General features: G+C 32.3%; 1 protein-coding gene across 1 annotated transcript; it reads right to left on the reverse strand.

Annotated features, from left to right (window-relative positions):
- Positions 1-261: 261 nt before the first annotated feature.
- Positions 262-10,956, reverse strand: LOC129913217 (programmed cell death 6-interacting protein). The gene is made up of 8 exons (XM_055991776.1): positions 10,410-10,956; positions 10,031-10,149; positions 6,326-6,607; positions 5,313-6,262; positions 5,129-5,245; positions 974-1,496; positions 736-915; positions 262-673 (listed from the first exon to the last, which is right to left on the reverse strand). The coding sequence occupies exons 1-8, from the start codon at positions 10,616-10,618 to the stop codon at positions 555-557; spliced, it is 2,499 nt and encodes an 832-aa protein (XP_055847751.1). The 5' UTR covers positions 10,619-10,956; the 3' UTR covers positions 262-554.
- Between the last annotated feature and the right edge of the window lie 2,755 nt (positions 10,957-13,711).

A 13,711-nucleotide genomic window follows, 5' to 3' on the forward strand; every position in this document is an offset into this window, starting at 1 on the left:
CGCTCAGTCTTTCAACACACACACCCATTAATATGACAACAAACAGAAACGAAACTCAAACGATAGGCAAATGTTAGTCTTAAAGATCTATCTTTAAAATTATACGATTATCGTAATCGCATTTGAACGAACTAATTTCAAAGATAATCGGAGTTTTATATTGATCCTATGCCCACTAGGACACACCGCACCTTTTTCATCACCTAAAGAAAGTTGTGCTGTAAAGGGATTAACCATTATTTTTAATAAGGCAAACAACTCTTATATTTTTCTTATCATAGTTTTATTGCTTTCCAGCACTTTATTAAATAATTAAATTTTTCTGTTAACAGTGATAAATAGTTGCGTCGCATGCTTTTTCTTCTTTTTTTTTTTGAATAATCTTTTAAAAAAATAACGTGCGAAACATTTTTGTTTCCAATTCAACACATAATTTGGGTACTAAACTGAATTTAAAATTGGGATACATAATAATTAATATTGTTTTAGATACTAAATTTTATAGAAATATAAAAACACGATACAAATCAGCCAACACCAAGGTTTAAGGGAAATCACCAGCCTGGTGGTTTTTGATTTGGATAACCTCCCTGTTGATTGGCAAAACTACCAGGATAAGTTCCATAATGACCAGGTTGTGGTCCTTGTGGGAAACCAGAGTACTGGAACGCATCTGAAAGAAATCATTTTATTTTAATTTTGCTTTGAAATTCTTTAGGCGTTGAGGATATTTACTTGATGGATAAGGAAGGGTGGCGTAGGGATTGAAACCTTGAGGCATTGGAGGTGGAACATAGGCTGGATATGGAGCGCCTGCTGATGCTCCATATGGCATTGGCATGCCTTGCATTTGTTGGGGGTATGGAATGTTACCCGTCGATGCAGCCAACGAAGGAGCAGATCCACCTGCAGAATCTAAAATTTCAAAAAGGCGTTTAAAAAGAATTAGAAAAGATCACAAATAAAATAATACCAGTTGTATTTGTAGATGCATAATGAGATGGCATCTGAGGTGTTGGTGGTGGCGCCTGTCTACTAGATTCTGTTGTTAAATCTTTCAATAATTCTTCCTTTTCGGTCTTGCGAGCAAAACAAAAATCTGAGATTTTATTTTGGAAAACAACCAGCAATTGAGTCAAGTCATTGTAGAACTTTGTGCCTTCCTTGAGATTGCTAAGGAGTTCGATAAAGCTGTCATAAGCCAAGGCCAATTCGGAGAAGAGTGCATCACGAGAATTGCCAGTGCTGCCGTTTTCGGCAGTGAAAGCAGAGTGTGCTTCCTGAATGTCTGTAATCAATGTTGCTTGACGTTGAATGCTTTCCTGAACCTGAGATTGGAGTGGGCCAAGTACTTGACCAATACTTGAGACAGACAATGCAGGCTCATCGATGGCACCGTCTTGAGCGAGAGCTTGCAAGAATTGATCTTTCATGTTGACAGTTGCTGATTTTAGATCTGATTCGATGGCATCGCGTTCGGCTTTGATTGTTTCAACCTGAAAATAAAAGAAATATAGATTTTAACAATAATATTCTTAACACTTCAATCGGTTTAATATTTTATATACAGTCAAAAGTCGATGCAAAGTGTTATTTTTTTTAAACAATTCAAAATAAAGGATTATATCTACTGAAAACAGCAAATAGGAAACCGAAGGTTCCATTTAAATAAGTACATCATATCCCAAAAACTAACACTAATGAGAAAAATAAGTTTTCATTCGACCTTTTCAAAAAAAAACATCCGAAACGGTATTTTTCAGTTTGGTTTAAATTTGATTATTGCGTGTTGAATAAAATGGGTTAAAATTTATTCTGCTGTAGAACAGGATAAAATTTAAACCAAAATTCACACACGGCCTAGAGATTGAAACGAAGCGCTATTTGTATGGAAATTAGATTTTACTAGAGAACCAAACGAGTCGAATATTATTTACGAACAACGAATACTTACTCGAAAAAAAACGATCAACATTATCTACTTAAAAATAAGTCAAACGAGTTCATACGATGATTTTTCTGTTCGAATAAAATGATAGTGAACAAAGTTCATAATCAATATGATGGATCTTACTCAACTTTAATAGAGGTGCGTATAGGTTTTGAAAGTGCTAGGTGTTTTTTTGTAGCATATATATAACATGATAGCTACACTTATAAGTTTGAGTCTGTAAAGTTTTAAAATGTTTGAACAAATGGTTTGGCTGGAATTTAAAATTCATCGAACAAGGTCCAAAAAACCCCATGTTATTCCCATAAGAAACTTCAACCGCTTGGAGACACGAGTTAGAATTAAGTTGAGACTTGAGACTTATGAAATATTTTTTTTTAGTTTATTTCCAACCATATAAGAACTTAGGAGCATACAAATTCTAATTATTTTAAAATAACGAGCACCTTATTGTGCACCTTGCAATAACACATCGTGATATGCCAAATTTTTTAGTTACGAAAAAGTAGCATAGATTCCGCAGTTTTGATCAAATTCTATAAAACAATACACCAATTTGTGTCTAAGCAAATATTCTTTCAGAATATTACCTAACTTTCTTTTTTGTTTGTTCTATTGTGCAATAAAAAATGGGTAAAGTTGAAAAAAAAATGAAAAAAAAAATCACTTTTTCAAGATTTATGGGATAAAAACCTCCACTTTATTTGTTTAAACAATAGACTCATATACATCATTCAAAAGGTTTGAAAACACTCTTTCCTAAAACATATAACATATTGAGAATTGTTAAAAAAAAGACTGACATATTTATAGATTACCGCGTAAAGTCTGTAAAATGGTTTTTAGTAAATAAAAAAAAATTGGAGGGTTCGAAGAATATAACAAAAATATTTGTATGCATTATTCGGCCATATAAACAGCCTACACTATGTAATTTGTCAGGTGTATTTTCACTGTCGCACCGTGTAATTAGTCAAGTTTCGCGTTTCTATTTCATTCATAGCATAGAAATTTGTTTTAAAAACAGTCACCCAAAAGCTATATGTGAAGTGTTTATGAGCAGTCGAACTGTTTACGAGTAATTTTGTTCGTGAGTATTGAAAACCAAACAAAGCCATGAGTTCAATAAATTTGTAAGGTTTGAATTTTGAGTATTTTTATTTATGAATAAGATGACTCACTAGTATAGAGAAAACGAGCGAGCTCCAACGATCATTAAAATAAAATGCACGACTGGGTCGCACGAACTTGCTCTTAGAGTTCAAGTTGATTAAATTTTTAAGACTTTTTATATAGAAACTTGGGAAATGTTGGTATATAAAAAACAAAAAAAAATAAAATTAATTTTTCAAAAAAATAAAACAATATCTGAAATCAAATCGCCCCACAAAACAAGTATGCAGTTTTATTTGATATATAAAGGTGCATTTTTAGAAAAAAAATTTTCAAAATCGTTAGAGCCGTTTTTTAAAAAACTAATTTTTTATAAATAATTTTTTGAAAAAAAAGTTTAAAAATAAAATTGGTATGCCATTTTGTAGAAATCACTAATCAACATCTAAAAACAAAATTTCAAAAAAATTCAATGTCCCGTTTTCAAAAAATTGAAATTTTTTTTTAAAAATCCAAAAATTATTTTTTTCAAAATTTTATTTTTGGCTTATGTTTAAATTATATAAATGCTTTTTTATAAAAAATTTCGTTGAAATACAATAAGTAGTTTTGCAGAAAATTCGATTTGAAAAAAGCGGTCCTATGGCAGGTACCGTTAATAATGATTTTCAAAAAAAAATTTTTTCTTCGAAAGATAGACCTTGTTAAAAAACTAACACTTGAATTTTTTTAACAAAATCGTTGGAGCCGTTTTTGTGAAATTAAACTTTTCCGAAATTTTTGTATGACAGGTACCGTTATTTTTGGTCCAAAAAAATTAATTCCAAAAACCCCTCTGGAGAGCCTCCAAAAACTGCTACATAGCAAGTTTGGAGTCAATCGGTCCATCCGTTTAGGCTCTAGTTCCTTATACAGACAGACAGACAGACTGACAGACTGACAGACTGACAGACTGACAGACTGACAGACTGACAGACTGACAGACTGACAGACTGACAGACTGACAGACTGACAGACTGACAGACTGACAGAATGACAGACTGACAGACTGACAGACAGACGGACAGACGGACTTCCGGGACCCACTTTTTTGCCATTGTCTATCATCGTAATGTCATGGAAAAATGTTATCTCAACTTTTTTTTTTTGTACGAATGCATAACTTGATATATAGTACCTATATCGCAAGTAAAAAAAGAATTTGTGTGAACATGTTCGAACACATTTATTTGGATCTCTGGTTGTTACCATGTTACACATTTTTAAAGAAAAGTTCGTTGAATGTTACCTTTCATACCGCGAACTTTTATTGACTTGTGGGTGTGATACCCTCTCATACCCACATACACTTGCATGTGTGTTTGCAACGTATCGCGCGATTTTTGTCAGCTATTCTATTACTTACTAATGCAAACTAATGCCTTTCAATGCAAAGATCGTTTCAAAAGTTCCGTCAGTAAAGATGGATTCCAAAAAAATATCAAAATCAAAAAGTTGGGCCCAATTTCATTTATTTGTGAGGCTTATAAAAAAATACCCCAATTTTGGGCTTATTTCATTTTTGTTTCCTGGGGCCTAATTTTGCGGAGCCAAAATTGAAACGCGAGTGAAGTAACTAAAAAAACCGGTCACAAAAAGAAACCATTGGACCAATCCCTATGAGTTGATGACGTCAGATCAATGAGCGAATTCCTTGCCCAAAACATTGTTTTTTTCGGATAAATTAGTAACAACTTGTGTGCTTCAAGAGCCTAGCCTTAAGTTTTTCTTCAATCAGTTGTATCCTTTACTCAAGAAAGGGGCGATACTTAGTCAACTCTTTTTTTATGTAGCACACCAAAAGCTTTAATTCAGCTTAAGAAAAATGTTGAGGATTTTTAACGGATGCACCCTTGATCAATAAGAACAAAAATATTTTAATAATAAGCGAATCTACGAAGTAGCCAAGATTAAACTTGTAAAAACAGCACCGTAAAATGCAAAATTTATATCAAAATTATCGGTGCTTTCATCTAAAATTGTACCAATAACTTCAATTTAAAAATTTTTTAAATAAATACTTACAGCTTCCATCAAAGTCCTCAATTTCTGTACACTGGAACAATTCTGATCAACACTGCATCCAGATGAAGGTATAGACTGATGTAACTGATCAGCTGGCATCGAGAGCAATTGAATTCCCTAAATTAAAAAAGTATACAAATTTGATTTATCACACAACCAATGAATCTTCTAATAAAGTCTTTACCTTAGCATTCTTTTCGAATTTTTGACGAACAATTTTATCAGCCTCCACAGCATTATTAATAACTTCACGGTACTTCTTTGCATTAGTCCTAAACATTTCAGTTAGTTTATCCGATGCAATTCTAGACCAACGTTCCTTGAATTGAGCACGCAATTGATTATCCGAATCACGTTCCTCATCTAGCATATTTTCGGTTGCATCAAGAATCTCACGATTTCTAGTCAATAATTCGGGCAATTCTCTCAAGTAAGTATTTAAACTTTCAATACCACCCTTCGAATTGACATCATTTGACTTCTCCAACAATGATGGTGGTAACCCTGAGCCAGAATCAGCTGTCTCGACAGCAGCTGGAAGATTCAAACTGGACAGAACTCCATTCAAGACAGTTGTGGCCTCACGCAACTTCATTATTTCAGTGTTGACAATTTCATTCTTGCGTGCTTCGGATGCATGTAGAGCACGATGTAATTCGACTGGCACCAATTCAACAAATATATCTTTGAATTTGGGCGTCATTGGAGATGCTACTGGCAGCATCTTTGCCAGTTGAGCTTTGCCTGGCGAGGCAAGGGTTTTTACATCTGGAATCATCTCATTGTAAATGAACTCATTATCTTTTGTTGACTCGGCTAGGTTGCGCTTTGCGCGATTTGCATATTCATCTAGGAAATGGGGATTTCCTGAACGCGATTGAGCTGAATTAAAGAGTTCAACAGCATTGCGTAAACGGGCAATTTCTTCGCCGATTCGCTTAGCAGCACGGCAAACTAAACTCTGATAGAGATTTGTCATGGCATGGAAACCGGCTTGTTTACCAGCAATCAATGGGACCCATTCTTTGTCCCAAAGATTGCGTAGAGATTCTTTTTGCATTAGACGCAATACATCAGCATAGAATTCTTCACATTGGCAACATAGTTTAGCAATGATTTGATCTTTCATTTCATCTGCATATCAAAAGAATTTATTAGAAATCTGTTGCGATTCAATTTTTTTTTTTTTCAACTTACCCTTTATTGCTTTATTGACAAAAACTTCTTGAGCTTGTGCCAACATTAAGGTACTCAAAACGGCCAAAGTATCCTGACTTAGATCAGGTGTTGGTTCCGATGGAATTGCAGCTGGAACAGCACCTTTAAGATGCTGATAGATGCCAGCACTTTGTTGGAATAATTTAAGCGCCAACTTGAGTCCATCGTCATTGTCGAATGCTTGTGCTGCAGCTATATTACTTTGTAGAGCAGCAATGTTGAATAAAACACATACTTTCTCATAAAGAAGAGAAGTAAGGGCTACAAGAAAATAAATAGATTGCTTACTATAAAAAAAAAACTTTGAATTTTTGTATGCTACTGCTAATAATCTTATCATCTTTGTATAAAAATACCTCCCAATAAGTTGGAAGGTGACTTTCTATGACAATTTATGGCAAAGCGGTGGTAAAAGAGGATACAATAAAGAAATTGATTAACTGATACTTTAATATAAGCCAAATATTTGTATCACGTCAAGTTTTCTTAATATAGCCACTTAAAGTAGTAATCATTAGTTATTGGTTTGTTTATGTAAATTTTTAAATTTATTTGTTTTAAAATGTTGTCAAGACATTGCCCGCGTTAAACATAGGCCACCTGAGCTTAAGTTCTGAAATTTTAGAGGCTCTGATTGGTCAGATGTCATAAAATGATAGGTAATATTTGGGTGACATTTGGTTCTGACCAAAAAGAGCTAAAAATTCAAAACTTTAGTTCAGGAGCCCTGCTTTGAAAGCGGGGATTGCAAATAAAGCCAAAACAGTTTTTGCTATGTTTGTGGCAAAAAAATTCGTGCAAAAACTGAAGGTCCCATCACAGATGCAATAAAACGGACATATTTTCAGTTCTTTCATATTACGGTATTAACCTTGGATTACAAGAGTACTGTGTGAAAATTGCAGAAGCATATTAACCAACTGGGCTGCAAGAAACTCAAAATATTTACAGTTTCGAGTCCCTATGTTTTGGAGAGATTGCTACTTTTGCCTCAAAAAGATTTTTAGTTGAAAAAAAAAATTTGAGTATTTGTTGAGTTTTTTTACGTTAAAAATATGAAATTAGGCAAGTTTGGAATTCGGAATCCTCCATTTAGTTTTTTCAATTTCTAATTAAATGTTTGTATTTTTATTTATTTGAACATATGAGTCGTTCAGAATAATAAATGGGTCAAGTCCATTAAAAATATGTGCATTGTACAGAATTTTGAAAAGCTCTTTCTCAGGAACTAAAGGAACTTTTGAAAAAAATGTTTCACAGATCGATAGCTCTATACGAGAATTTCTTTCATTCAATATATACATACATAACGTAAGACGAAACACTTAATTTTGTAGACCTTAAAACGTTGCAGGGAACTAACTTCACGGGAACTACCTTCACATGGGAAATAACTTCATCTCTTGTGGGAAGTAATTTCAAATTTTTCTAGTGAAGATAATTCCCACTGAATGTGAGAACAAATTTAACTCTTTCGTTGAATTACTAGAATTTTCACTTTGGGTTTGATAAATGCAAATAACTAAAATATCAAAAAGACTAATTTAAATAATAACAATTAGTTACATAAGGTTTTTATGATAAACACGTTCCAAGTTTCCACATATCATTTATATGTCCTTTTTGACAATCTATAAACTACAAAACTCCCGTGCATTTTTTTCTCTGAATTTTTTCAAAAACGTTTACTTCAAAAATTCAATTCATAGATGAAAAATCTACATATTATGTATTTTACAAATATCGTCGGCGTAAAGCAAAATTGTTCTAAGTACATAGGATTTCTTAAGGACTTAGAACAATTTTGCTTTACGCCGACGATATGGACTGCTAAAAACTGTAGTGAACCAATCTAGTGCCAATTTCTAAGCAAAGGTAAACCTAATTAGGGTTAACAAAGAGCTGTGCTAAAAAGTGTTTTGTTTCTAAGATAACGATTAAAATATTAAGTCATTTCAAAAGCAATCAAAGGCAACTTATTAATCTTAACTCTGTATTTCTCCAAATTGACTTTTTGTGACTCAGTTCAGTACAGCTGTGAGCCCTCCATACTTTATTAATATATAGAATTTTTAAACTTTTTTTAATATTATGATTTCTTTCAAAATGTATTTGGATTTTTAGAAAATTGCATAAAAGTAAATTTTGTTTGCACTGTGCTCAAATTTCTTATATTCTTCAAATCTTTTCGAAAAATTTCATCATATGTGAAATAACTTTTTGAAGCTATAAATATGAAAGTAGGTAAAATTCACACTATTTACATGTATAGGTATAAATCCTACATATGAGATAATGATGTATCGTAGAAAGAAACGTAGTTATAATTGCAATCAGAAAAATACTTTCAAAATTGGTGAAGGTGGTATTTTACTCTCGAGTACATCTAGTATCTGGAGATGGGAATGTGTAGTTGTTGTACTAGATTACGAATAAACTAACCACCTCCAACGAAACATGGCTAATAAGAGTTTAACGTTTTTCAAAAGTCCGGAAGCCCTATAAGGCCAAACTTGATGCAAACAGAGATTGTAGTCAAAATCAACCTCTCTTTAATACTGCATTTAAATTTAACGCCACGGGGTTTCTTACACATAATGCGACACAAACTCATATTTGAAAATATATCTAAAATTTCTTTGGCCCCGGGTACAAAGGTGTTAGGTCAGAAAAGGTAATTTTGAGAAAAATGAAATTGAAGTTTCAATTTTTGTTTGTAAATCTGAATATTGTTATTATGAAAAAGTAATGATGCAAAAACATCATCTATAAGATCGTTTTTAGTATCCATTTATGCTGTTGACCAGAAAATGACCGTTCTTAAAAAAATTTGTTTTGACTTAACACTTTAGAGCCATTTAGTCTTCAAAAATAAACTTGGTCCAAGGGTGTTAAGTCAAGAAAAATCTTTTTTTACATTGATAATAAAGTTTAATTTATAAAAGAAAGTTGGAATTATTAATGTGAATAATAACCAAATGTGAGAATTCTTTTTGAAATTATATAATACTGTAGGAAAATGGTTTTTCGTTTTCTGTCTCCCTCTTGACTTAACGCCTAAGGATCAATTTTGTTATTTAAAAATTTTTTACTTAAACCTTTTATACCGTTAATTTCTAACGGAAGGAGATCCGCTAGAGCTATGGCGCTAGGACTAAACGAAAGAGAAAAAAAAAACTGACTGAAGTCCAATAAAAATCCGAAAATTGATTTTTTTGACATAATCCCTTTGTACCCGGCAGCAAAGACTTGTTATCAGTAAGTGACTTATTCTTGTTCTGTAAGGTAGTGCACTGAAAACAGAATATAAGATACATACATACATTTTATATCTCAGCTTCATATCATTAACTAGACTCTGGTATTCTTTAGGTAGATACTTTTGTTTATCAAATACATTTTATCATTCAAGTAGGCAACTACATAAGTTATTACTACAGTTATTTTTGTTTGTTTTCGTCATAATGATAAGCTTCAAACAAACACACCAATAGAATAATAACGCACATACATTTCTATAGAATATACTCTCTTGCTCATAGTAGATTCAGATTGTTTAAATCAATTTTACCTATAAAATTGACTCATTTTAGTTAATCACTAAAAGATAACCTCAATGGCATTACCAACTTCTCAAATAAACATTTAAACAAAAATAAACAATATTATTTTAAAAACACTTACTTAAACTAATTTTTCCACCAAAAATTGAACCCTTATCAAAAGCGTCCTTCCATTTGAATGGCACCTGAAGTTCATTAACCGGAATTTTAGCTTCTAATGCGCATATTTGATCATAATACCTGCAAGAATAGAAGAAGTTTTCTTTGTTTAACATAAAAAAAAGAATGCTCCCAAAGATGCGGCAAATAAAAAATATATTTTTTCCCAGTTGAGTAATTGAAAGAAGAGTAATCAACAACAACTTGGCTAATTTTGTCCAATGACTCATTTTTTGTATGGTTCTCATAATAAATAACTTTAATTTTTTTTCCAAGTCGAGACTCTTTTTTAATTTAATTCATTTAAATGTGGAAGAGAATGGGTAAGAAAAGAAACTCACGCATAGACAGTCTCCAATGACGATTCATATTTCTCAAAGAATTTCCAAATCGCTGTATTTCTTTGCTTTGAGAATTCATTAACTGCTTCAGTATAGTTAACTTTGTCTGAACCAGGGCCACTGTAAGTGCTTTGAATTAAATTAGCAAGTGGTTTTACAATATCAACTTCGGATGGCTTTTTTAATGGAACGCCCAATAACTTCGACATTTTTAAGTTTTGGGGTTTATTGAAATTTGTGTTTCAATTGTTTAATTAAACAAAGACAATTAATTAGATGAAAAATAAAGATGATATAAGAATGAAAATTCCAACAACTTCTTTTTTAATTTTATAGACACTTTTTTCTTTTTTTTTTCTCTGCTGGAGCAAAAGATTTTTGTTGCTTTTGCTTTGTGTGATGACGAATTATTTTTATTTTACACCGCACTTTGGTTTTTTTTTTGACAGATTGTTGATTGGTCAGCTGACGTTTAAAATGAGTGCGTTCAGTGTGGAAAGAGATGAGTTCGGAAATAGAACACAGAATGACTGCACGAAAAAAGCTAGTTTCGTGCACTTTTTAAATAGAAGTTTTGGAATAAAGCCAGGGGGCGAATTACGGCATACGTTCGTTAACGTATGGTTGATATGTGTCCCTCTTTTTCTACTAATGTCGAATTCCTTTCAATTTTTAGAATCGCCTCAAAAAATTCGAATTTTTGGTGTTAAAAAGGAACATGAAAACAAACCGAATTCTTTTTGCGATTGTGTGTGTGTCATTTGACAACAATTTTTACACGAACGTCAAGCTGAAATCAAAACAATTTCTGAAAAATAAAACCAGAGATTCCTTTGATCAATAATTTTGTTTATTTTCTTGGGTAATATAAATTCAATTTAATCCAAATCAATAGGAAATTGCAGATATTATTAAGATCTGAGTGAAGATGAAGTAAAAATTTTATTCTTTTGGCCGTATGCTGTGGTTTTACAAAGAAAAAATTTCCTGAAGACAATCACGAGAAGAAAAGTCACACTAATTTGACTTTTTCACAAGAACTATGCCAAGAAAAATTATATTTTGATCGCACATTGTTTTTTTCTATTTATTTCATATTTTTGCGCAATAAAAACAAGATATTCGATTATAATTTACTTATTATTTGAAGTTAGTATTCTCAGATAAACAAACAACACGAAGGAATCTTTCAGCTTGACGTTTGAGAAATGTCAAATGTTCCAAGTGTGTGTGCAAATTCGTGTAAATCTCTCAAAAAAGAGGGATTAAAAAAAATTCGAATTCTGCTTCGTTTGAGGCGAATTTTTTTTCTATGGAACATGATTTTCAGAAAAAATTCGCTTCAAGATCGCCGAAAATTCGAAAGGAATTCGACATAATTAAATAGAGACACAAATAGTAAAAACGTTAACGTATGATCGTAATCGTATGCTGTAATTCGACCCCAGAGAACTATTATTGGCGTATGGAGTCGGAAGCTACTGTCAATTGTTGTTGTTTTCTTTGACTTTTCGATAAGTTTTCATCCGTCAAGTGCTGTTGCGAGCGCTGTTCCCCTCCATTTCATCCGACGCTTCAGTCAATTATAGTTCTGGCTAAAGAGTTTAGCCTCAAGAATAAGAAGTACAGGAATGGGCGTATATCCAATTTGTATTTGAATGAAAAAAGACTGCCAAGGAATGTAAAAACTGCCAAATAATGGAAATACTGCAAAAAGAATGCAAAGACTGCACGCATTCCCAAAAGACTGCAATCATTTGAATGCAGTCAATTTGGTAAAAAAAAAATTGCAATCATTTCACGACAAATGATTGGTGATTGCAAAATTTGAAGTCTAAGTCTCAAATGTAAGTCAATGATTGCAATCTTTTGATTGAAGTCATTAAAGATTGCATTCAAAAATGATTGCAATCTTTTACAACTCTAGCTGAATCATAACAAGCACGAAACAACAACTCATTCAATTAAAAACAGAGTTCAAGAAAGAATAAAGGCATTTTGCAACAAAACGAAAACACACGAAATATTGAAAAAATCGTCATAAATTTTTTTGACTTTGGTTCTTTAAAAAAAATTCTTAGTGGCATACCCTTCTAACAATTTTGCTTCTATAATGCTTAACAGAAGCAACAATTGCATCTGTAAAGCTTTATAGAACCAAAATTGTTTGTCGGGATAATGTTATATACATATACAACCGTAATAATACTGTACTGTACAGAAAAAACAAAATAAAATTAGTTTTTAGCGTTCTAGTTAAAGAATTAGTGACAATTGAAAATTTTCATCGGTCATAATCATGTGGCCACCTACTGTAGTAGTAAACTGCAACAAAAGCCCTGTTCCATTGGAGGTGGTAGTTTACTCGTGAGTAGAAATCTAGTACAACAGCTACACATTCGTATCTCCTCGAGTAGAAGATCATGTGTTAATTGTAGATCTACTCACGAGTAAACTACCACCTCCAATGGAACAGGGCTAAAGTTTCATTTAAATTAATTAAAAAAATTGATTAAACAAAATTGAACTTTTTTAATTTTGAAATTAGTCGTATTTTAAGAGAAAGTCATGGGGTTTTCCATGAGTAAAATAAATAAATTTATTTTTGATTTAAATTCACCAAATTAAAAATTTTCCAGTTTTTTCATTCCTTGGAGAAAAATAAATTGATTTATTTTTTATTTAAGTTAAAATCTGCAGATCTGGGCCCTATTTCAAACATTGACAATAGCGACAGGTGACAATTTGTAAAGTGACAACTTGACAACTGTCTAATTTCAGTCCCATAAATAATTTGACAATTTTGTAGAATTGTCGAAAAATCCGTGACAGTTGTCAAGTTGTCACTTTACAAATTGTCACCTGTCGCACTTGTCAATGTTTATGAAATAGGGCCCTCTCTTTGGATCATAAAAAAATTGTCATGACAATGAATTGTCAAGAATTTTCCGAGAATTGTCACAGATTTTCGGACAAATTTGTGGTGACAATGTGAGACAGAAAAAAATAAACAAATTACAAATTTGTCGGTATGTCAGTGACAATTGCGACAAACGTTATGTGCCTCATAAGCCACATGTATTTAAAAAAAAAATCAAAATAAATCGTTAGAGCCGTTTTTGAGAAAAACAACATTTTCCATTTTGGTCACATGGCAAGTACCGTTAATTTTGGTGAAACAAATAGCTTCAGTGGCCTAGGCTGTTGCTCGAGATGGAGACAGATAGATACACATACACACACAATTATATTTACTTTTTTTTAGGAATTAACACTTCCTAGGATATCCCTAGGGCTGCCAG

Source organism: Episyrphus balteatus, chromosome 3 (genome assembly GCF_945859705.1).
Source record: "Episyrphus balteatus chromosome 3, idEpiBalt1.1, whole genome shotgun sequence".
Lineage (NCBI taxonomy): Eukaryota > Metazoa > Arthropoda > Insecta > Diptera > Syrphidae > Episyrphus > Episyrphus balteatus.